Genomic DNA, 25875 nt, shown 5'->3' on the forward strand with positions numbered 1-25875 from the left:
ATGAAAGAAAATACCGATGCTATTTAACAGCATTTTGGAAAGACAACCGGCTCATACTATCTTGACCCGCCAATCAGTTAGGTACTCTCAATTTCTTCACGTCGTGTCGCGTCAATGTCGTGCCTGACAAATTGATATTGTCTGCTTTGAACATTGCTCCTTTTTCTTAATATATATATTTTTTCTTTTTACTCAAAGCAGGACATCCTCGTATTCGCAAAATTGTACCATCCATGTTACTCTTCTGTGAGCCATTAAGCTCCTCTTAACACTTGAATTATATTCAGAATAAGCTAGTTCCCTCTTATGTAATCTCATGTAGATCTAATTAGCTGTTAATAGTGGACGTTTATTCACCCTATCCCAATGCAGTTTAATAGCAGAATAGTAGAATGGTGCTCTAACGTGGGAAACAAATAAAAACATTAGAATTCTCAGATATATATGATCCAAATAAGTTATTATTGCCCTCAAGATCCATTCCTAGATTTCTTAAAATCCAGTTATACATGAACTAATAACCCCAAAATATTTTTTCAAAGAACAGAACAAAAAAGAATGAAAAAAAAGAACAAAGAAAAAAAATAGAACAGAACTAAAAAGGCTTGTTTATAATATCTCATTCTTAGTCAACCTCCTCAATCTTGGGGCCAGCTCCACTTCCACCAGCTGGAGGTGCTTCGCCGGCCTTTCCGGCAGCCGGCTCACCACCAGCACCTTGGTACATTTTGGCAATTATGGGGTTACACATGTTTTCAAGCTCCTTCATCTTATCCTCGAACTCATCAGCTTCGGCCAACTGGTTACTATCCAGCCAATTGATGGTCTGCTCCACTGCATCCTCGATGCTTTTCTTATCGGCCGGATTCAGCTTAGCACCGATTTTCTCGTCCTTCACGGTGTTCCTCATGTTATAAGCATAGTTTTCCAATGCATTCTTGGCTTCCACTTTCTTCTTGTGTTCCTCATCCTCTGATTTGTACTTCTCAGCTTCTTGCACCATCTTCTCTATCTCTTCCTTGGAGAGCCTCCCCTTATCATTGGTGATTGTGATCTTGTTCTTTTGCCCTGTTGTTTTGTCCTCGGCAGAGACATTTAAGATGCCATTGGCATCAATATCGAAACAGACTGTGATCTGTGGGACACCTCGTGGAGCTGGTGGGATGCCCGAAAGCTCGAATTTGCCCAGCAAGTTATTGTCCCTTGTCCTTGTTCTTTCACCTTCGTAAACCTGAATCAAAACACCAGGTTGGTTGTCCGAATAAGTGGAGAAAACTTGTTCCTTTTTAGTCGGAATTGTTGTGTTCCTTGGAATAAGCACAGTCATTACTCCACCAGCAGTTTCTAACCCAAGGGAGAGTGGGGTGACATCCAAAAGTAGCAAATCTTGGACCTTTTCATTGCCTTCACCGCTCAAAATTGCGGCTTGTACAGCCGCACCGTATGCGACGGCCTCATCGGGGTTAATGCTCTTGCAGAGCTCTTTCCCATTGAAGAAGTCTTGTAATAATTGTTGAACCTTCGGGATCCTGGTAGACCCACCAACTAGGACAACATCATGCACGGTGCTCTTATCCATTTTAGCATCCCTCAAACATTTCTCAACTGGCTCCATGCATTTTCTGAATAGGTCCATGTTGAGCTCCTCAAACCGAGCTCGAGTGATGGTCGAGTAGAAGTCGATACCTTCATACAATGAATCGATCTCGATGGTGGTTTGTGCGGTGGACGAAAGCGTCCTCTTTGCTCTTTCGCATGAAGTTCTCAATCTCCTCAAGGCCCTAGGATTACCACTTATGTCTTTCTTGTTTTTCCTCTTGAATTCTTGCACGAAATGGTTCACCATCCTATTGTCGAAATCTTCGCCTCCGAGGTGCGTATCGCCAGCGGTGGCTTTCACTTCGAAGATACCCTCTTCGATCGTTAAAAGAGAGACGTCGAATGTGCCGCCACCGAGGTCGAAGATCAGCACGTTCTTCTCACCAACACTGCTAGCCTTCTTGTCGAGGCCATAAGCGATGGCGGCCGCGGTGGGTTCGTTGATGATTCGCATGACGTTGAGGCCAGCAATGACACCGGCATCCTTGGTGGCTTGACGCTGGGAGTCGTTGAAGTATGCAGGGACGGTGACGACGCCGTTCTTGACGGTGGAACCTAGATAGGCCTCGGCAGTCTCTTTCATCTTCATGAGGACCATAGATGAGATTTCCTCAGCTGCAAACATCTTGTCTTCGCCTTTGTATGCGACTGTGATCATAGGCTTGTCACCCGCACCAGGGGTAACTGTGAAAGGCCATAACTTCATATCGCTTTGGACTGAAGCGTCACTGAACCTCCTCCCGATCAATCGCTTTGCATCTGATTTGGTTGAAATGAAAAGAACAAATATGGTTGAACTTTTTATTGAAAACTAGTAATTTAAATTAATATAAAATTTGTGGCTTTCAAAAATTTATAATTTTATCCCAATTCCCTTAATAATTCCTAAATTCACCCTTATAGGTCTAGCAATTCTGAACCAAATAAAAAAAATTTGTTTAAATCAATGCAAACTCAAATTTTGTTATAAAAATTAATAGTTTAAACCTCTTTACCTATAACTTGAAATTAAATTGACCCGAATAAAAAATATGATTTGACAATCTCGAATTGAAACATGACTCAACTCTGATAAATGCACCTATATATATATATATATATATTGAACTCTTGCAAAAATATAAGCTACCCTTGATTTACTTGATAAGAAACCCAAATTAAAACTTGACTAGACACAATTTGGGTATGAAGTCAATAACCCAAACCCATCCAATTTGAATTCAAATTGACACACATGCAAAGGTTTAAAACACCACTTGATCAACTTCTAACTCAGATTTGATCATAAAAATTAACAAACTAAATCTGTTAGAACTTGAACTTAAATTTATTCAAACTCGAAATTATTTAAACATAAAACAAATCAAACTCAAAATGATCTAGACAAATAATCTAAAATGATCTGAATTTAAAGTGATTAAAACTAAAAAAATTTAAAATTATGATTCAATCCGAAACCTGAGCCTAAAACCTAAACCATTTGAACCCAAAATAACCAACCTAAAAATTCACTAAACAATAATCAAAACTCAAAATTGATTTAAATAAAAACTGACTTAAATTTTTTTAAAAAAATTTTTAGATATAATATGTATTTGACCAATCCAAAATTAACTCATTGTACCTAAATACAATTCTTAAATTATTTATAATCACCCAATCCAAGTAGAGAATATTATGTATTTAAATATGTATGAACTCACGTGTTTCATATTGTTACAACAACTATGTGAATCAAGGTGTGATAGTAATCTACGTGTTAATACACAAATTAACATGCGAATAGCACATGCAGATCATGTATTCATGTTAATTGTAATTTTTACGTCTTCGTAAAAAAAAAAATACATTTGGGATATAGAACCCAAAAGAGTCCAAGAATTGAAGCTTACCAAAGACAGTGTTGGTAGGGTTCATGGCAACCTGGTTCTTAGCAGCGTCGCCAATCAAACGCTCACTATCAGTGAAAGCAACATAGGACGGTGTCGTCCTGTTCCCTTGGTCATTTGCAATAATCTCAACCCTGTCATGTTGCCAAACCCCCACGCACGAGTACGTTGTCCCCAGGTCGATACCGATCGCCGAGCCCTCACTTTTGCCAGCCATTGTTAAAACTCTTTTTTAAGTTGAAGAGTCTCGAGAAACAATAATTTAATTAAAAAAAAGGGGGGGAATGGATGGGATTTAAGGAGAAATAAAATACATATATATATATATGTTAGTGTGTTGATGGAGTTTTGGGAAGTTACGATGATGATTTCTCTTTTTTATGTTGATGGTGTTTTAACTGTTATGCGATGGATATGGGATTTTCCCTATTCAAACTGGCTTACTAATTCGTTCAGGTGATGTGGTATTTAAACTATGAATTTTGTTTCATTTTATCTAAAAAATATACAACGTATCATGTTTGGTGTTGTTTAGGATAAATTTCTATAAAATTGATAGTTTAGATATATATATATATATATATATATATATTAAATTGTAAGGACTAAATTGAAAATTGAAATATAATTTAGGGTCAATTTATGAATAAAGTAATTGTTATAAGACTTAGAGAAAGAATGGGTTTGTTTATAAAGGTTGGCGTTCACTTTTGTCTTTTTTTTAATTATAAAATACTTATTTTTATTTATAATTTTTTAAACCCTGAAATAAAAAAATGCAGTTGAACACTTGAATCATGTCTTTCTAATTGTTGCAATAGTAATGTAGCCAATTGAATTAGGCTACATTATATGTTTCTTTTTCGAAATATACTTTATTTAAAATTGTACTATCATTCCTTTGAATGCAGTGTTTGAAAAAGGGGAGATAAAGGCTCATATAACGATTGATAGGTGGCCTGCTTCGGTGAACCTACCTGTCAAAGTAAATATTGATGCGAGTTTTTGTAATAATTTGAACCACGCATAGTAATCAGAAATAATAAGGGATTATTCATGGGATTTAGTATAATATACCCAAGGCTTTTGTAGTCAAAACACTTGTGTCACAGGTCACGGATTAAAACCTGTGACCATTGCATATAAAACATCCTACAGAGGTCAACAGATTAAATGGGGCTCATTTGATACGCTTAAATTGGCCCGACTCGTGGAACCCATGGAGAAGCCCATCTACTTAAAGCATTGGTGGCCCAATGAAACACTCCAGTATAATTAGAGTTACCAGGGTAAATAGTGTAAATCCTAAAGAGATAAGATTGTATAGAGTTTAAATCCCTTAGGGCTCTCAATTATAGATAAGCTCTAATTTCAACCATTAATGTAACTCAATCTATACCGTTGGTTTTGGGGGAGCTCAACTATAAATAGAGGTCTTCCCTCTCATTTGTATTCGCTGAGTTATAAACTTTCAAAGTAATAGAATACTTTTGAGAGCATTAAATAGAATACTTTTGAGAGTATTAATTTAATCATTTTGTGTGCGCTATTTCTTTGTGGCTTTTTGTTCGTTCTTAGCTTCTTTTGTTTTACGAGTTTGCTTCTGTTTTACTTCCGTGCCTTAGAGAATTTTTTCAAGATATTTTATTTTTCGAGCGTAAGGTTGACTTAGGTAAATTTGAACTCAAGAAATCGCCTAAGGTCATGCGATTTGCCAGATTTAAGATTTAGCCCCATTATAGCTGGTATCAGAACCAGTGTTCGAAGGCCCCAATTGAGATGAAGAAAGGATGAGACAAGTAGAATGCCCCGGTGGAGACTTGTGGGAGGTCTAGGAAAAATAACAGATCGAGGGATATGTTGTCGGCTTTAGAAGGTCAGATGACCAATCTTGAGGAATCCATGGGTGGTGTGAAAGGACACTCGAGGTAGTTTAGGGATGCACTGATGAGTTAGACTGGATGAGAGTGGAACTCAGGAATTATGTGGCAGAGGCTCTTAATGCCAATCGGGATGCGTTGAAAAATACCCTCAATGCCGCAATGGGTGATCAAACCGAGAAGTTGACTAAGAGTAATGATGTTCTCGAAGCTTTATTGTGCCTTTGAAGGAGAAAGCTAGGGCCATGATGAAAAAAATTGAGGAGCTCGAGGGAGAGCTTGTTGTGTACAGAACTTTTGTGGAAAAATGGATATTGGCTTCATTTCTTAAACAGTGCAAAATGGATGTCCCTAAGTCAAAAGAGTTCAAAGGGACATAGTCCGCGAGGGACATAGACAATTTTCTTTAGGGAATGGAATAGTACTTTCGTGCGATAGGCATTAAGGATGATGCCACTAAGGTAAACATTGTTGCAGTTTATTTTACTGATGTTGCTCTTTTATGGTGGCATCCTAGGTCTATAGATGAGAGACGAGGTGGTACCGTAATTGGGACTTGGAAGGAGTTACAGAAAGAACTGAAGAAGCAGTTTTACCTGCAGAATGTTAAGGAGGAGGCTTGGCCTAAATTGCGTCAGCTTACGCAACAAGGTATTGTTTGAGAGTATGTCAGAGACTTCAATGAATTAATTCTTCAAATATCTGACCTAAGTGAGAAAAAAGCTTTCTACTAGTTCAAAGATAAGTTGAAGCCTTGGGCAAAGTAAGAGTTATGTCAATAAGGTATATCATTGAGCTTATTGTAGTCATGGCCAAAGCGGAGTCTTTTATCGAGCTTTATTTGAAGAAAGACAAGTTCAAATCTTCCAAGCCTAAAGAAACGATCAATGGTGGATGTGACTATGAAGAAGAGGGAAAAGTTAAAAATGACAACGGGGTGACGACAAGAATGATGGTAATGAAAAACCACTGAATAGAAAATGGAAGCCCAACTATAGACCGAATGGGCTAGTGAAATGCTTCCTTTGTGATGGTCCACAAATGGTGATAGACTGTCCAAAGAAACTTGTGTTTTCTACCATCAAAGGGGATGATGAGCTAGATAGAGCATCGATGAGACTTGGTTCGATTGTGCATTCTATCAAAGCTAATAGGGTTAGCGATAATGAGAAGAAGCCAGTGAAGTGATTCTTTGTTGTGGTCTGCATAGGATGCGAGACTGTCCAAAATGATCCAAGATGTCCATGATTAGTAAAGAGAATAAAGCGGAGCTTGTTGACTTGGGTCGATAATACTTAATTCTACAAAGGGGAAGAGGGATCACAAGCAAAAAGGGTTGATGTATGTGGACATCAACATTACAGGTCAAAGAAAGAATGCTCTTGTTGATATGAGGGCATCGTCAAAGAAAGAGTGCTCTTGTTGATACGAGGGCGTCAAATTTTTTCATATCGGAAAAAATTCATGGGTAAACTTGGTCTCTTAGTTAGCAAATTAAGCTAGAAGATTAAGATTATTAATTCCAAAGAGTTATCAACTGTGGAAGTAGTACAAGGAGTTGAGATGTAAATTAGTCAAAGGAAATGAAAGGAAGACTATGAGGTAATTCACTTAGATGATTACGACTTCGTGCTTGGCTTGAATTTCCTTAACAAGATTGATGCTTTGTTGATTCCTTTTGCCAAATGCATTTGTATTTTGGATACTCGACAACAACAATGTGTTGTGCCAGTGAGTCGAGACATGAGGGGTGGAAACAAGTTATTGCCGACAATCTAAGTAGCCAAGGATGTTCCATGTAGTAGGAGTACTGACTTGGTAGATTGGAGTGCTACAAAGACCCTCTTAGAAATGCTAGAGGGGCAGAATAATGATATGAAATTGTTGGAAAAAAAGGGTTTGGAAAACACAACGAAAAATAAGTTTAAGGGTAAAACCAAAGTTTTAAATTTTTTTTTCCAAAAATAAGAACTTGGTTGTGATATCTAAAATATTAAACACTTAATTAAAATTGTACATTTTCGATTCATCTAGGATGAACGTTTCGACTGAGTAGTCTTCTCCACTATCCCCAAGCTAATGTCTACCAAGTGTGGGCTGGCTTCGAATTAGAAAGTTTCTCACAAAATTACCAGCGGGACAATTTCACAATTTTTCTTAACTTTTAGGCCAAATTATAAATAAGAAAAAATTCTCTGGAAATCTTTTAAAATAATTTATTCAGAGAAGTTTTTTTGTACAACTTTCTATTGAATTTAAATCATGAAAATAATGACTCAATGCTTTCTTTATTTAGGAGAGTTTAGAAAGTTCAATTATGGTCAAACTAAATCACTTATATTGATAAGAATTATATTAAATTTAATATTAAATTTATTAAATTAATAGAATAATTATCTACAAGATAAATATTAAATTAAATTTAATACTAAGATAATCATTTTAATATTAAATTAACAAAATACTATCAAGATAAGTGTTAAATTAAATTTGATATTAAATTTATTAAAATATTATTATTTTGAAATAGTTAATCTAAAATCGAATTATCCAGTAGAGTCCCAATAGGAGTATGATTCTTCCACTGCTCAACCGCCAAAGAACCACTACCACCGGCCATCCACTAGCCACCGGATTTTCGTCATCGGAGCTACTAGCATTGCCATTGGTGCAGGCGTAACACCCTCACAGCACCCTGAGTTGGTCCGACTACTACCGATTCGGTCTTGGCCAATGACGACCCGATTGGTTTGGTCTAGTCACTGGTTGGATTGTCAGCACGGTTTCACATACCAGGCCCGATTCGACCAGTTTTGGGTTTCAATCTCAATTTTTGATTTTCGGTTCCAACTTTCAGTCTCAAGTCTATTTTTCAAGTTCAATTACCCATTAAGCCAATTGTCAGACTTGAAAATTAATTTCCAAAAGTACCATATTTATTTTAATTAATTTGATTAACTTGATTTTGCTTGATCAAAATTAAATTTCCCAAAAATCGCTGAGATTTTCCAAAATTAATTTTTCAAGAAAATTCTTTAATCAAATTCTTTAATTGGACAATTCTCATGATTGTTCAATTTAATTCCAAATCGAATAAATCGACTCAATTAAATTATTTCCAAAGTCGTAAAATTTTTTTCTAATTCAAATGCAGTCCGAACGAGCTTTTGCTGAGCTAGCGGGACCAGTCGAACTTATACAATTAGACTCTAGTAATTGTAATTATGTCCAAAAGTATCGTTCCAAAAATTCGCAATTTACTTAACCATGAATTTAGTCTATAAGAAGTACCATAATTGAAAACTCATTATTGTATACTCTTTACGAAAGCAATTCATCCAACTACTTTGTCCAATGACCTCGTTATGTGTATGTTACCCTCATATGATATCATTGACTTATTTGAGTTAAATTTATTCACTCAATACAATCTTATTTTATCTTATTGTCACTATGGTGTCTTCTTAATGATTAATATGATCACTGTTAACAAATGACTGTGATAAATTGCTCATTCGAGAACAAGGAACTCGTGGCACATTCCATATTTATCAATCTACATAATGCCAATGAGAGAATATCGTTAACTATTTAATCGAGCTATGAATTCCATTATTGCTAATAAAGCCATGCTATACACAAGTCATATGCCCAACATACAGACTATGGGCTCGATCATTTTTAGAGCATAAGCTTTCACTTATATCAAAGCACATGAGTTACATACGTATGGTCGATGACTAACTCAAGATTTAGGTAAATCATACCATGAACGACACAAGTGAATTAGTTCACAAACAGATTCAGAATTAATTCAACCTGGGTCTAGTCTAATGTATCATTCTTCTATTGAGTACATCTATGTCTCTACCCGTAGAATCAACCGCCCTGATAACCAGGACTAGTCGTCTCTCCAATTGGAATTGTAGACAACATAATAATCCTTCTAAGTATTTGAATTAAATGCTTAATTTGATTCTTTTACTAGATTACAGACTTGTTTAGATTATCTATTGAAGTAAGTTGTTTTTCTTGCAATGTAGACGTTCTTACTATGCCACTTATCATCAGTTTGAACTTAGAGAATTCATGAGCTAATATTTGTTTGTCATAATTTTGATATGTATACAAAACATGAAAGAAAGAAACACAAAAAATATAACAGTGAAATGTGAATTTAACTTTATTTATTTATTCATCGTTCAAATACATAGAAAATATTTACATGTTTACTACAATATGGGCATATTTCTCAATAGAAACCTGTTGAGTTATCAGTGGGGCTACCACCTATGAGAGAAGTGGATTGTGAAGGCTTTGGGAAAAAAGTGGTGATGTAAACTAGACAGTGGGACAAAATAAATGCTACGAGCGAGGTACATCTCAAACACATATTTAGTGTTTTGCATTATGACTTACTGTTGGCTTGGCAAAGACACAGGAGCCCTTTCAAAGTTTTGAAGCAGGTAAGCTGTGGGGTTTACAAATCAGAGTTAGCAACAAGACTCAATGTGAACTTAGTGTTCAATGGTCCATGACCATTGTGCACAGAACGTCCCATAGAGGTCAATAGATTAAATATGGCTCATATGAGCTACTTGAATTGGCTTGGCTTGTGGCACCTATTGAGGAGCTTATCTACTTGAAGCCTTAGTGGCCCAATGAAACACTCCAGTAAAACTAGATTCTTCAAGGTAAATAGTGTCAATCCTAAAGGGGGTAAGATCGTATAGAGTTTAAATCCCTTAGGACTCTCAATTGTAGATAGGCTCCAATCTCAATCGTTTCCAATCTCAATTGTTGATGTAACTCAATCTATACCGTTGGTTTTAGAGGAGCTCAACTATAAATAGAGGTCTTCTCCCTCATTTTTATTTATTCAGTTGTAAACCTTCAAAGTAATAAAATACTTTTGAGAGCATTTACTCAAACACTTGATGTGCACTATTTTTCTGTGGCTTTTTGTTTGTTTTTAGCTTATTTTGTTTTATGAGTTTGCTTTCGTTTTATTTCGACCCCTTAAAGAATTTTTCCGAGATATATTAGTTTTTGAGAGTAAGACTAACTTAGGCGGATTTGAACCCAAGAAATTGTCTAAGGCCACACGATTTGTCAAACTAAAGATCTTGCCCCGTAACACGTGCATGTTTTCAATTGATCCAGTTAGCAAGAGATATGTGGTTTACTTAGATTGAGAAAGAAGGGATTGCAGAATTATCATCAGCAAAATTGATGAAGAAATTAAAGATAGATCTCTCATTAGCACTTATATAAGAGATGCAAAATACTTAGCAACTAATTTCTTTTCTCACATGCGTTATATATGCATTATGCGTTTCATTATGGGTGAGTATTTGATACACTGGCCATATACTCTCTTTTTTTTTATTCCACAAGCAACTTTAAAAAATTGATATATATATATATATATATATATATATTAAAAAATATATATTTTTAATAATTTACTATACATCTATAGCATACTTGTCAACCTCTTGACCGTGCTTGTGGAGTTTAAAAACTCCACTAATAGTGTACCAACTATTTTCCTTTAATTGTTTTAATTTAATTAACTATATATTTTATTTAATTAATGTAAAATTAATTCTTGTATTTATTTACTTGTAATATAAAATAATAAAAATATTTTATAATAAGATATTTTTATCTATAAATTTTATTAGTTTAAATCATGATGAAAGTGTACTCAAGATGAATATAACGTGCAATTCAATGTTTATTAGAATTTAACTATTCAAGTTTTTTTTTTTAGATTTGATATAATAAAAATAATAGTATAAATTGCAATATAGTATAATTCAAGATCATCAATATTTTTTTGGACTTTTTAATTCAAAATTCTAGTTTTAATATAATAATATTTTTTGTAAGAAACAATTTAAAATAATAAGATATTACTTATTTATAAATTTGAATAATTTAAATTACAATGAAAATATAATTAAATATTTGGCGGATTTTATCTATTCAAAATTATATTTAGTTATAATAAAATAATAATTTAAAATAATTTTCTTATTTAGGTACATAATTTTTTGTGAAAATAACATATAAAGTATATTTCCATTATCCAAATTACTCCTAATGTTACTTTCGCTGGAATACTATCAACCAATTAGATTTTACCGCATCATTTAGCACATAGAGTTTATAATTTGTTAAATAAAATTTTAAAAATAATTTCATTTAATTAAATAAATTAAAAAGCAAAAACTAGAAACCAACTAAGCTCACTTTTTTTTCCCTTCTTCTCCCTCCTCTTTCTACGATTCAATTTTCTTCTTCTTTACATTTTTTTTATTACACACATATTTTTTGGATAAAAAATATTTTCGGACAAAAACATTCCTAAATAAGCTGCTTTTTAAAAAAAAATTAATTTTTTCAAGCCAAAAATTGACCGAAAAATACTTTTTTGAGAAGTTGAAAATTTTAACTTCTCCCCTCCAAAAACACTTTTGAGGAGCATTACTAAACTAGGCCAATTTTTCTTGATAAATTTGATATTAATTTAAGTTTAAAATATAAGTAACATCCAATTTTTTTAAATAAATTTTAATTAGATCTAGGTTAATTTTACAAATTTAATTATATAGTGTTCATCTATTTAGGTTGGTGTATATTTTATTATATTTTAGGTTTCGATTTTTAACAATGAGTCATATTTATTTGAGTTTAAGCCTTAGAGTTAAATGGGTTTTGGCATAACATATTTGGATTTGAATTTGTGTATAAATATTTTCACGCATGTAAATTTAATAGGGTAATATGTTTTAAGTGATATCTTTAATCGATCTAAAATTGAAATCAATTTAATCGAATCATTTTGATTGAATTGGATAAAAGCATTCGCTTGATTTAGGGTTTAAAATTTTAATAAAATATTTTTAATTCAAAACTTAATAATAAAAATAATTCAAATGTAAATATGGTATTATGATAAATAATAAATGGTATTTTATTAGTTCAAAAATTATGTATGGACATTAGATTATAAGTAGACTAGCTACAAATAAAAAAAGTATTATATACAAAATTCATATACTTATCATATAATAATATTAATTATGTTTATAAAACTCATATGCATATATTCATAAATATCATATATAATAAGTAGTTTTAGTTATGTTATATGTGATATCAAATATTTCTATTATAATAAAACATTTATATAGAATATATATGCTTTTTATGAAGTCAGTTTTATTATATTATCATTAAGTAAAGTAGAATTAATTATTATATTTAAAATAAAATTATTTATAACTTATAAACTATAAAAATTATTTCAATTATTCACGGTCTGCATGACTCGAGTTGATCAGAATATCAGAGAATCTAAGCCTAAAAAAATTCAAATTCAAAAAGGTTTTGAGCTAAAAAAAAAGGCTAAATTTAAGAAAACTCGAGCATGAACTAATCCAAACCCAAAATAATTTGAATCTGAAGATAATCAAATTTGATCCTTCTTAAACCAAATCTTTTGCCACCTCTAATTTTTCTTAAGGGAATACATACAAGAGCAAAATCAAGAATTGTGTAATAGGTAGCCAAGATAAAAATGTCTTTAAAAAAAAAATTGAGGGGCTAAAGCTAAAAAATTTGTATTCAAAAGGTTTAAATTGAATTTTTTTTTTAAACTTTTAGGAAGGCTAAAAATGTCAATTTTCCATTTAACAAAGAAGTTAAAAGGATAATTTAAATTACTAATATTTGCTAAGGACTAAAGTTGCAATTGTTCCGTCTAACCAATGGGCACTCGAATAATATAATTTATTTTTAAAGTTACAACTAACTATTATCAACTATTTGAATCAAAACCAATCTTTATAAGCAATAAACTAAATAGTTTAACTTAAACTAACTCAACTAACTAACTAACACATATAATTTTCACATAATGGGAGCAAACCTTATTTTCATTGAATAATATAATATATTTTAATATATATTTTAGGATTTTTTAACATTTTTATATCATGAATATATATTAGGCTTAACTATAAAATTAATCACTTGTGTTTGGTTAAATTTACGTTTTAATCACCAAAATTTATTTTATTACGAAAATAGTTTTTAATGAAACTATCTAAAATGAAAAAAAATTAATGGCATTGCCTCAAAGGAAATAGTTTTTAATGACAATACTTAGAATTTTTTTTTAAAAATTTCGCTCTTAAAATTATATAAAATTATAAAATTATAACTTTTCACAGTTAGATAACCAATAGTACATTTTACCTATAGTTTTATAATTAGTAATACAAATTTATTACCAAAAATTAATACAAGGAAATAATACCTTATTTTAATCGCTTTACTCATAACTAACTAATCCTCTCGCCACAAGTGATCTCCACAAAAGTATTATTAAGTTGAATTTTTGTTTAGCTTTAAATCATTTCACACATCAACTAGATCACTCATTAGATTATACACATCAAGTCGATTCAGTTGAAACAATAATAAAGGCCCATGTAATTCAGACTACAACCCCATTTTTTTTTTACAAAGAAAAGAACAAGGAGAAAAAAAAAAAGCAGCAGCTTTGAAATGTTAATTAAGAAAGAGCTTAAGACAATTCACTACTGGAATTTTAGAACAAAATTTGGGGTGCATATTACGCTGGCACTACTAGCTTACAAAAATTTATCACTTGTGCTGCTGCTTAAACAAGTTGCAATATTTAACAGCAAAGTAGGGGATGCCAAAAACCTTCATGGATCGATTGATGATTCATCCAACCACAACACCTTAAACAAACCAACATTGAGTCCCCAGTTGCGGTCAGTATAGTTATTTTCTTTTAAGATCCAATCGAGTTCGTGAGTTGATAATATTGACTTCCTTTGCCAAAAGTTTCATTGAACATACATGCATGCACACGTGCATAATGACCATCACGCTTCCACATGTCTGCGAATCTTTTTCTTTAGTTTGTCCTGCTCCCGGTATCTCTCTTGTCTTTCTTCTCTTCGACGCTTTCTTAACACCTGTTCATCCTTTGCCCTCTGTGCCTCTACTTCTTTCCGTTTTTGCTCCTCCTTGTGCTTTCGCTTCTTCATCTGCAAATTTAAAGTGATTTTTTCATTAAAAAGCTTCAACTGGCAAAACTATCAAATTAGAAGGATATGCAAAACGCTTTAGCTCGTCAAGGGATGGAAATATAAATATGGCGGCAGCAGTATCTAGAATCACACACAGACCTTGTCATTTCTAATCAACTGAAGGTGTTGAACAAGAGCATGAACTTTCCGTTCATGAGGCTCCATGACAACAGCTCTTCTATCTTCAAGAAGTGGCCGTTTCTGGTGTGGTATATTCTTGGGCTTCGATTCAAATGGAAGATCAGCTTGTAACGCCTTGGGGATCACAAGGGGATTGAATTTCCTTGGCTTTCTCTCAATTGGCTGTAAACAGACGTACATATACATGCACAATAAGAACAGTAAACGTAACAGAAATAGAGAAATAGCAGGAACTCATATTAAAACAGAAATAGCATTCATAAATCCAAATAAAAACGACCTTGTAGAGGGAATCCTTGTTAACAGGAATAGGAAGATTGTGTTCTCTCCTCAATTCTGTGACAGTTTTCATTCCTTGCCAGGTCTTCTGACGAGGTTGCAACGAAGTAGTTAATGGATTGTAAAACTGAGGAACTTCAACTTGAGTCCATGCGCGCAAAAAGACAATGTCACTCATCAAAATTCGATCCTCAAAGGTGCACCTTGCAATTCCTTCCCTAGCTTGCCCTCCCTTCTTTTTGGGTTGATTACCAATCTCATCCTTTGCTGCCTGAGGAATATAAAATGCCATTAGCTTTTAACTGCTATTTCTTTAAGCAGGACATGGATTTATTTTGGTTCTGTTAAGATAGCAGATAATGCTTTAATTACAGTCATACCAAAGCAAGATCCTAAGAAGGATTCTTAGGCATGGATATTCTCCACATTTTACCACTCATCTTTAGAGCAGTCACTATCAGAGAAGACTGGTTCTCAAAAGTAAATGCCATTGGCAGAACCTAAGATGATATAATACGAATAGTCATACAAATTTCAAGATTCTCAAGTCTATATGAACAAAGCATACCTTTTTCACCTGCCCACGGATTCCACTCACAGTTCGAATTGCTGCACCCTCAAACCGAGCTACTTCAAGATCTGAAGTAAACATATCCTTGATGAGGGCTGTTTTCTTGAATATTTTACAGGGGTATCCAACTAGCTTGATTTTTTTCACTATCCGTGCTGCATGGTTGAACTCAAGTACGTATGCTGTTGCTATGATGCGAAATGCTGCCTGTTATGCCAACTAAAAACTGCTTAATGAGTAGCTATAAGAAACAGAAAGGAAGAATGGAGAGAAAAACAGAACAAAGCAACAAGGGTTTGGAGTCATTCAGGCAACTCCGAGGGTTCAAATTGAAACTCACTCCAGATATACACTGTAAATAGTAGATCTAATAACCCCTGAAAATAACAAATTGGATAGTGTTGAACTTTCATTTTTTTACTATCCATTTCCAACCCTAGATTAATAATTCACACAACTTTAATATCAGAAAGGTTGTTTCTTAGAAAGACTAAACATGTACAATTCATTGACTATCAAACTACAGAAGTAAGACAGTACTAGAGGATTGCATTAGATTAACCAATATCGGGAATGCAATAGCCAAGAATTTTATATACAACTTCACCTGTGACTTGGAACAGAAAGCAGCATGGTCAAGGTTGAGTTGATGGTCTAGTGAAGCAATCAGTTTTGATCTTATAGATGACATTTCGAGGGATATCGGGCTCCAATCCAAACCAAGATATGGCTAGGATCATAACTAATAGGATTAAAAACTAGTTCAAGGCTTCAAAAGGGCTTTTCTTGGGCTTCATGCGTAACTACAAAAAGGTTTTACCACTTAAACCTCTCATTGTATTAGAGGCCACATCTAATTTAGTTAAAGAAAAATATTTAGTTATCTGTATAACAATGATCCACCAGAACCAATAAATAAATGGATGGTGATGTAGGCTTTAATTTCCAATGGTTTCAGCTCACCAATTTACCGGCACATCAAGAATATCTAAAGGGACTAACTAAATTGCCAGACAGTATTGTAAAGAGACTTCCCAGATTCTTGACCATATTATCACTCACCACCATCCTCACTTATTCCATATTTTATAAGGATCATAACATGAAAAGTACATAAAATTGAGCAAAGTGACCTGATTGTTAGATAAATTCTGAACAGCAAGCACTCCAGTCTTGGGTGGAGCAAGAGGGCCCCAAAACATAGCAAGGCAATGCATATGTTCTGGAGTATACTTGAGCATGCGATGTCTTCCATTTTGGTCCTCAATGGCATAAACAGGGGTGGTCTGGTAACGCCTCCATCCAATTGAAACAATTATTGGATCTCTAGTCTTCAGCACTTTCTTGTGCCATCTGTGTCGTTTTAGCCTTGTCTGGAAGAAAAAGGAAACCTCTTAGGTCATGCATGTTCAATCACAAGATAGAATACAAACACCATAGGAATCACAATAGAGACACTATGCACCAGAATGTAGCATAGATTACCAAATTGTTATACTAAATATACCCTGTCTAAATCTCATCAAATTTTATTTCACAACCTTCCTATAGTTCAGATCTATATTTACTTGTTCAATAATGTTTTAGCTCTGAACTCTGCGACCAAAACGATTACCAATCGTTAAGATCCAATTTAAAATCACTTGACAATAGGGTTGGAGACAGAACCAGAACATGGGGCCACTGTAAACTCAAGACAGAACCAGTAAGGGATGACACCACTTAAATGTTAGAACTCCAATTCACATATAAACCCAGTATCATTAAGTGAAAGAATTGAATATATTACATGGAAAATAAATAAGTTTTACAAACAAGTAGAGGTCTAATACAGTGCTAAACATTCAACCTAAAACTATTTAACAATAAGTGGAAATGTTGTACTCCAAAATTCTAAACTTAACTGATGTGAGATAAAACCAATGTTCTAGCTCTTATGAATTTCATTGTTTTATCATACATGTGTATACGAACAGAAGCCAGGTTGGTTAATTACATATGCAACTCTCTAGTTTTTTGTATTTTTCACATAGAAAACGAATAGATTCCTGAACTCGTTTAAACAAGTAATAACATTTGAATCGAGAAGTAGCTTTTAACTGATTCAGTGTTCCACATTTTTCTATTTTGGAAACTTATTTCTTCTGAATTCATATAATTTATGGTTCGGATATTTACTACAGAGATAAGAGCCATTTTTCAACGAGAAGCACCAATCCCTCGACAAGGCAAACAATCATGAAACAGCACTAGATACTATAATTTCTCCAAAAATCCATTAAGTAAGTCAAACTCACAAAGTAAAGATATTTAAAAATCATGAAGACAGAGGTTCAACTAAACTAGTGGGAGAAGCCACAAATTAACATGAGAGATGATATATAAGATTTTTCCTATATGACGCTAGAACTATAGATTAAGTAAAAATATCTTCCAATCCTTAAAGCGAAAAAGGGGGGCAACCATGGGTAGATAAAAACTAGAAAACAGTGCGACATATAGCCAGGAGAAAGACTATTATTCAACAGTACAATAGCACAATATTAATAATCTTAAGCATGTTCTAACCTGCATGTATCCAATATTTTCCTCACCGAGACCAATTCCTCCAACCAAAATGGGATGACAGGGATCAAAATACTCTATCATCTCAAAAGGAACATCCTGAACTTCTAACCTTAGATACATTCCTGTTCGGAGTCCCTCAATTTCCAACCGGGTAGTCTCATCGAGATCCTCGAGTTCTGCTATATTAATTTGTTTCTGGAGTTCAATCTCTTCTTTCAACTGGAAGAACCGAGAAAGATTTAGAGCTTAAAACTAAAAATTAGATTATAGATCTATCAATAGAAATGCATAGTTACCTTGTCATAATACCCACTGTCATTCGCTTGACTGCGATGAAACTTTCCCCCATTTTGTATATCAGTTTCCTCTTCTGGTGATTCGGATCCATCATAAGTAATAAAAGTTAAGGTTGCAAAAGCAAGACAGTTTCCCATACATAAATCTTACTTGGACAGAAATCAAAACCGGACTTTCATTGAGAGAATAAAAATCATGCAGTCCGGAAAGGCACAAGTGCAAGCAACAATCTTGAGCATTGATGAGAAAATACAGACAGCAACAGCAGGAGTGCGTACCACATTCAAACCCCCACCCCCTGCCATTGATAGAATTTACCAATATAAACAGGAAGAGATGGATCCAAGCAGGCAGAAAATAAGAATATAAATGGCTACATTCAAAGTAGTTTAACTAATAAAAGGATATTGAGAATCAAATTTTGCACGGAGAGCTAGCTTTTTTAACCTCCGCTCCTCAATTGCATCATCATCTTCCTTTTGGATTCCACCATTACTAGAATCATCTTTCTGATGACTCTCATACTTCTCACCAGTTTCTAAATCTTCAAAGTCACCATCCATATCATCTTCTTCAGTTTTAGCTTCTGACATTTGATTTCTGAGGGCACCTTTAGACCAATCACCAGTGACAAAACGATCACGAATACTCTCATATACTTCTTCTTCTTTCCAGTTCTTAAGTTCTGAAAATTTAGTGCATTTCGAACAGTCCTCAGTGTTGATGTTCCCACCATTTAATCCTTCAATCGAATTCTACAGTAATACAAAATAATATTAGAGTTGAGAAAATATAAACAAATAAAATTATCAACAAGATGGCACACTGAAGCATCCATACATGCAAACTTCTGAAATAAATCAGTCATGCCTAGATCGAGGACACACCTTTTCCCTTTGCCCTTTGGGCTTAAAAAATTCATCTTCATCGCTCTCTTCATTCTCACCGTTGTCCTTCACTTCATTAGCGGAAGTGTTCGATATTGATGCAGATTTCCCATATACAAGCTGCATCAGGTTTGTATTCTGTTTTTTAGAGGCCCTTTCCACCAATGATGCTCTCCACTTTGATATGTTTCCCATGCCATCTTCTAGAAGGACAATGCTAAAATTGCAATTAAAAGCAAAACAAGAACTTGGAGGAAGATATCTAAAATGATAATTAACCACTTCAGAAATTAAACTGCTAGAGACACTATCTAGAGACGTCCAATGCTGGGCCCTATCACTCTGACATTTGAAAAGCTAAGTGTAAGCCAGGAAAGCAATTTTTTGTTAAATTTATATTTTTTTAATCAAAATTAAAAAATTCAGTTATTTACAACTAAAACAATTTCAGGCCCAGCAAGGCTTGAAATATAAATTTAAGCCCAAGTCTGGCTTCAGCAGACTAAGATTATGAGCCTAGCACTGAGTGTATATGCCTACCCTTAGACAGCTATGCTATTATGTAGCCAAAATTCATTATATTGCTTTATAAAACATAACTTCTACAAGCATAGCCTACAGCATAATGTCTATTAGTGGAGAAGTATTACATGTGTACAATAGAATATAATATATGATATATGAACAGTACCCTGAGACTTCAGATCCTCTTCATCACCATCGGAAAACTCTGAACCTGAACATGACTCATTATCTTCATTGCTTCTGTCATCTTCACCTTCATCATTGTCATCATCATCATCATCATCATCATCTTCATCACCTTCATTCTCTTCATCTGTACTCTGCAAGGAAGTTAGTGTAAGAAAAAGGTTTTTCCCAACAATACAACCTCAACAACGCATTGGAGAGAAGGAAAGGATATGATTTCATGACTCTTCTGCCTACCTGCTGTGGAACAAAACTAGGGTTCTTCAAAAACAAGCAAAAAGAATAATAACTAAATACCTTGAGATTACTATGATCAACACCGTCTCCAAAGATTGCTTTTCTCCTTTTCCTACCATTGTGAAACTCAACTTGTTCCTTAACTCGACCCAGCCGCTCTGACGCATCTGCATTTCCTTCTTGAAAATTCCTACCTTCATTTTTCAGCATTGCACCTTCTGAAACACCTTCATCTTGATCTGAAGACTCTGAACCATCCAGATCAAACTCACTTTCATCTTCTTCTCCATTAGACTGGTATTGCTTCAAAGGCTCTATATCACGAATTAGCTTTGGTGCTTCATCAGAACCCCTGTTGTGATCTTCAGCTTCCAATGAGCTATTAGGATTCTGACTAAAAAAGGAAATTTTACTCTTTTCCAACTTCTCATCAATTGGGTTCTTTATAGTCTGAAGTGATTTCACCAGGGCCTCACCAACATCTTGTTTATTTCCTATGACAACAAAAAGGAATGATAGAGATATGATCTAAAGATAACTCCAACAATAGGGCAAAAATTATGAGAAAATGAAAGAGATTAAAAACCTTTATTTGTTGTTCCCTCCATTTCATCAACTTTAGAATACTGAACAAAGTGGTCGTTAATGTTTATGTAGACTGCATCTTTGTCATATAAGAGATCCCCAAGTCCAGACATGGGGGCATAAAAAAGTTTTTCTTTGTCACGGAGTCCCTTCTTTTTTGCAGCTGATGGTAAAGGGCAAGGATCAGATAGGCCTGTAACACCAGCCAAGCTGAAGTCTCCAACACCGGCAATATGGACCTGATCACAAATTGTATATGAAACTTAGGTGCAACAAAACTTAAGTCATTTCCCAGATTGGATAACAATATAAAAAATTTTAATTGAAGAAAAAAAAGATCTGTTATCCATATTGAAAGTGCAATCCTAACAAGCATAGATGATATTTATAACTTTGTTTCCATGTAGAAAGTCAAAATCAATTTTATTGATAAAAACGTAAGTCATGAATACTGGTACTAAATGGAACAAATAAATGAAAACAAGCATGTAACACCAGCCATACAGAATGCTTGCAAGAACCAAATCCATCCTAAGAGCTTTCACCCTGGTGTACTCAAAACTTTAGCACTATTTCAAGATTACAAATATCAGATGCCGGCCTGAATTAGATTTCACCCTAAAATACAAATCAAATTCATAAATCAACATACCAGTTGTGGTGGATTTAATCATATAATAAAGAAAATACTGAATTTCACCCCAATCAGTTGACATGACATGTAACTCACAGAATAGAACAAAGAAATGAGGAACAGAACAAAAAATTAGCAAACACTAATTCACATGAGCACATTAGAAGCTCAAGATCATATCAGTGATTAAAGAAATGGGCTTAGAACAAATTATCCAAAAGAAAATATATGGATTGACAGGTTAGTATCAAGGTAGAGACATCCCTAGTGAACCAATCTTGGGAGTAAACATGATTCACTCTTTTAAACATTAAGATCATCAACTACAGTGAGGATGCTTCCATCCATGGGAAACTTGATACTGATACGATATGAGGCTACCACAACCAAGTTCGTGAGGAGCCAAGGTTATTCTAGCAATATCACAAGCTAAGAAACCATATGATTCTTGTAAAAAAGAAGGTAAAGGCTGAAGCATGTGCAACCTCAAGTTCTAGGTTATAATGGCAATGGATGAGGCCATCTTTTACGGCAACTATATAGCCTTACTGAAAAAATATAGCAGAATCTTCACTGGTAAAAGCTTTTAAATCTTTAAAAATACCCAACAACATGCAGAATAGCAATGATTGTTAGAAAAGATTCAAAGGGCATACCTTAGTTCCCTTTTTCAAATTACAACCTCGCAAATAACCGTAAAGCGCAACATTCCTATCACATTTACTGTTCATTTGCAGTCTCTCAGGGGGAGTAACATCTTCAAGACGGTCAACCAAGATATACGGATGAGAAGTCCTCCACGATAAAGGAGGGAACTTCATAACAGATATAAATCTTGCAAGATTGTGGACTTCTCGCTTGGGATACCTGTTAGATAAGAGGGAGAAGCAACAATAAATCTCACAATTTAACTTATTAAAGTACACTGCCATGGAATTTCACTGTTGAGCATAGTCAAAACAGAATCTTAGGTAGGATGCTTACTTCCCGTGAATGAGACCAGATAAATAAAACAATTTAGCTCCATCATATATTTCTGTCCAGAAACGGTGTTTGAGACGCTGTTTTGTTTTCTTTAGTTTCTTTACATCCTTAAACTTATCAAGGTGAGTAAGAACTCCCATCACCTTTGGAAAACCATGAACTTGCAATATGTTAAGGAATTCAAATGTTTCCTACAAAATATCAAAAAGCATCTAAAACATTAAAAACTCTCATTAAGTGGAACTTGACATTCAAAGAGAAGATGGATAAAAATAATAACTTTCAAATAAGCAGATTGCCATCTTCTAAAAGTTAAAGCTATGGAAAGCATAACAAAAATATTCAGTATCTCACCATTTCAAAGCCGTAACTTCCATCAATGAGAAGCAATGCTAGATCAGCAAACTTTGCAGCATCAATCATACCATTGATATCATTTCGACACTCAACAAACTGCAAGCGCCGTTGCTTGCCTAACAAGTTCAATGAATCCCACATCAGACAAGGAAGCCTCAACTCCACTACTTTTCTAAACAATATAAATACATATAAACAACTACTAAAATTTAGGGAGACATCAACCTGATACTATGGTTATTGGTCCTCGAACCTCAGGTAAATTATGCTTTGTGTAATGCTTTACGAGAGACTTGATTAAAAGAGACTTTCCAACCTGCAACAAGTAAAACGTTCAACAATAGTTAACCAATATAATCATAGGAAAAGACTTCTAGATGTTACCACAGAGTTAATTGTACACACCCAAACAGCCAGATAGACAAATTACTAGGTTGGCAAAAATCTGAAACTAGGCATCAAATGGCATTTGGAACAAACAATTTCCAAGATTTTCTAGGCAGCTGTTCTATCTTAAAGATTTCTCTACTCTATAAGGTCAAATATAAATAATTCCGAAGTCAGCACTTTAAAATCTACATTATTCTGTTATTTCTTGCAAACTACATCAATATTGATAGAAAATTCTTCCCTCCCCCTCTTTTCTCTATTCAAAATTTTCTTCACCCTTTCTTTATAACACATATTAGAAGCCAAACATATGCTATCCTTAACATCAAAGCTCCTCACAGAACTATGAAACAGTGAAATCTCAAATGAGGAAATTAGTACATCCTGAAAGTAAAGGATCAATCCAATATTAGGCTAAACAGCACTGTTTCTCCTTCAGCAACAGCTCTCAATAAAGTATATATATTTCATTGGTCCAGGATGTTAGAAAAGGACTTTATATATCGTTATAATTTTCTTTTACACTCAATGTAACAGGCAGATCTGATTCAAATGGAACCACCTCTTTTTAAACTTAGATCTTATAGTGACAAACCAATTTAGACATCCTAAAACGACAATTAAATTAAAAAACTCCTCTGCCCAAACAAGATAATATCAATTACTTTGGTTCCAAAATATAACAAAAAGTAGAGAATAATCATGGAAATAAGAAATTTACCTGAGGGGGCCCCTGCACCACGACCACAAATGGAGGCAGCTCGCCATAAGAACGATCGATAACAGGAAGATGAAGCCTACGTTGTTCTTTCTCAACGGCACGCGATTGCAATCGCTTCGCTTTTGCATTGGAACGAAAAGCAAATGCCTAATATATAAAACGAAAGATTAATTAAAAAAGCCGAAATTAGTTAAAGCCGAAAAGCAAATTCATAGCAAGGAAAAAGGAGGAAAACAATGGAACCTTAGGGTTTTGCTGCTTCTGGTCGGAGTTGTGTTCCTTGTTTCTGGCTTTGGTTTTCTTTTTTGCAGAGGCACCCGAGTGGCGAGAGCGGTGAGCCTTGTGAGACTGCCCATCAGCGCCAATATCCATTGCCATGGCAGCTTCTTGGCGAATAGAAAGGGGACTGGCAGTAATATGTTTGGTACTACTAATATTATTATTTAAAAAGAAAAAGAAAGAAGACAACGAGCAACTTCGAGGGTTTAGCTAGGGTTCACGACCTTGTTTGGCTACGAGAAGTGGTAAAAAATAAGAAGAAAAAGTAAGAGAAAGATGGAAAGAAAAAGAAAGAAAATAGAAAAGGTCAAAAATAATTAATCATATTTAGGTTAAAATTTGTTTTGCCAGTGTCATAATATTATTTGTTTAAGATTTTTTTTTTTCTGAAGAAGGTATCAATTGGGATAATTTGTGTAATAAAATTATAATTTAGATATAATTTTTTACCTTAAATAAACTTTAGGTGCTTTAAGTAGGGAAAACGTCATAATTTGAGATCAAATTTGTATTTAAGCCTTTGGTGAAATCCAACTATAGCTGAAAAGTAAAAGTAGAAATTATTAAAATATTAACTTTTGTTTATCTTTTTTCCAGCCTCAACCTTTATTATAACCTTAAGCAAAAAACTTTAAGCAAAAAGTAATAAAATAATTTTGATTCAATTTTCTTTTCGTTTGTGTTGGAAAAACGAATTTAGAAAATGCAATGGAAAATAAATTTAAAGAAAAGTCCGAATTTTAATTTTTTTAAATAAGATTTTGATTGTGATATTTAAAGTATTAAATACTTAATTAAAATTGTACCTTTTCGACCGAGTAGTTTTCTCCGCTAACCTCAAGCTTACGTCTGTCGAGTGTAAACTCACTTCGAATCAAAAAAAAAAATTCACAAAAATTACCAATGGGATAATTTTATAATTTCTCTAAATATTTGGGTCAACTTGTAAATCAGAAAAATATATTTAGAAATTTTCATTATTAAACTTAATCACTTTAATATTAAATTAATATAATATTTATTATGATAAATATTAGATTAAATTTAATATTAAATCTTATTAAAATAATAGAATATTTATCTACAATATAAATATTTAATTTAATTTAATATTTATCTTAATAATATTAAATTTAATTTAATATTAAAATATTAAAATAATATTATTTTTGGAATAAGTCTCAAATCAAATTCTTTAGTAGAGACCAGTAAGAATATAACTCTTCCACTACTCAACCACCGACGACCAACCACCACCGGTCATTGGGATGCCACTAGCACCACCGTGTCTAGTGATACATGTGTGACACCTTTACGGCATTCCAAGTCGGTTCAGTTGCTATCGATTCGGTCTGGTCAATGATGACCCAACCACTCTAGTCTAGTCACTAGTTAGGCTGTCGACCTGGTTTCACATACCGGGCTCAGTTTGACCAGTTTTTGGATTTTGGTTTCAATTTTGGGTTCCTAGGCTCATTTTACGACCTTAGGTCCAATTTTCAAGTTTAATTACTAATTGATCAATTATTTGACTTGAAAATTAACTATTAAAAATCATATTAATTTTAATTGATTTGATTAATTTAATTTTACTTGATCAAAATTAATTTTTCCAAAAATTACTTAAATATTTTAAATTAATTTTTCAAGAAAATTCTTTAATCAAATTCTGTAGTTAAACAATTCTTATGACCACTTAATTTAATTCCACATCAAATAAATTGGCTCAATT

The 25875-nt window shown here is 33.7% G+C and overlaps 2 protein-coding genes across 3 annotated transcripts; both read right to left on the bottom strand.

The window, feature by feature from the left end:
- Nucleotides 1-458: 458 nt before the first annotated feature.
- Nucleotides 459-3778, bottom strand: LOC108482028 (heat shock cognate 70 kDa protein 2-like). The gene is made up of 2 exons (XM_017785136.2): nt 3492-3778; nt 459-2358 (listed from the first exon to the last, which is right to left on the bottom strand). The coding sequence occupies exons 1-2, from the start codon at nt 3703-3705 to the stop codon at nt 626-628; spliced, it is 1947 nt and encodes a 648-aa protein (XP_017640625.1). The 5' UTR covers nt 3706-3778; the 3' UTR covers nt 459-625.
- A 10018-nt stretch (nt 3779-13796) lies between these two features.
- LOC108483128 (uncharacterized) lies at nt 13797-24471 on the bottom strand. 2 transcript variants are annotated; one of them, XM_017786349.2, is made up of 18 exons: nt 24108-24471; nt 23865-24011; nt 22979-23069; nt 22751-22869; nt 22397-22587; nt 22069-22279; nt 20780-21017; nt 20254-20687; nt 19937-20090; nt 19246-19445; nt 18767-19113; nt 18358-18454; nt 18062-18280; nt 16627-16866; nt 15491-15700; nt 14924-15193; nt 14602-14805; nt 13797-14460 (listed from the first exon to the last, which is right to left on the bottom strand). In XM_017786349.2, the coding sequence occupies exons 1-18, from the start codon at nt 24240-24242 to the stop codon at nt 14296-14298; spliced, it is 3672 nt and encodes a 1223-aa protein (XP_017641838.1). In that variant the 5' UTR covers nt 24243-24471; the 3' UTR covers nt 13797-14295. The 2 variants fall into 2 exon arrangements, with proteins under 2 accessions (XP_017641838.1, XP_017641837.1); XM_017786348.2 differs by having other exon boundaries at nt 19246-19448.
- Between the last annotated feature and the right edge of the window lie 1404 nt (nt 24472-25875).

Source organism: Gossypium arboreum, chromosome 1 (genome assembly GCF_025698485.1).
Source record: "Gossypium arboreum isolate Shixiya-1 chromosome 1, ASM2569848v2, whole genome shotgun sequence".
Lineage (NCBI taxonomy): Eukaryota > Viridiplantae > Streptophyta > Magnoliopsida > Malvales > Malvaceae > Gossypium > Gossypium arboreum.

Excerpts from the sequence above, each read along its gene's own strand:
- LOC108482028 (XM_017785136.2), bottom strand. The coding sequence starts at position 3,705 with ATGGCTGGCAAAAGTGAGGGCTCGGCGATCGGTATCGACCTGGGGACA. Across the intron at positions 2,359-3,491 it reads CCCTACCAACACTGTCTTTG|ATGCAAAGCGATTGATCGGG; the intron begins GTAAGCTTCAAT and ends CAACCAAATCAG.
- LOC108483128 (XM_017786348.2), bottom strand. The coding sequence starts at position 24,242 with ATGGCAATGGATATTGGCGCTGATGGGCAGTCTCACAAGGCTCACCGC. Across the intron at positions 20,091-20,253 it reads TTGATCATAGTAATCTCAAG|AGTACAGATGAAGAGAATGA; the intron begins GTATTTAGTTAT and ends ACTTCCTTGCAG. Across the intron at positions 15,194-15,490 it reads TCCGTGGGCAGGTGAAAAAG|GCAGCAAAGGATGAGATTGG; the intron begins GTATGCTTTGTT and ends TATATTCCTCAG.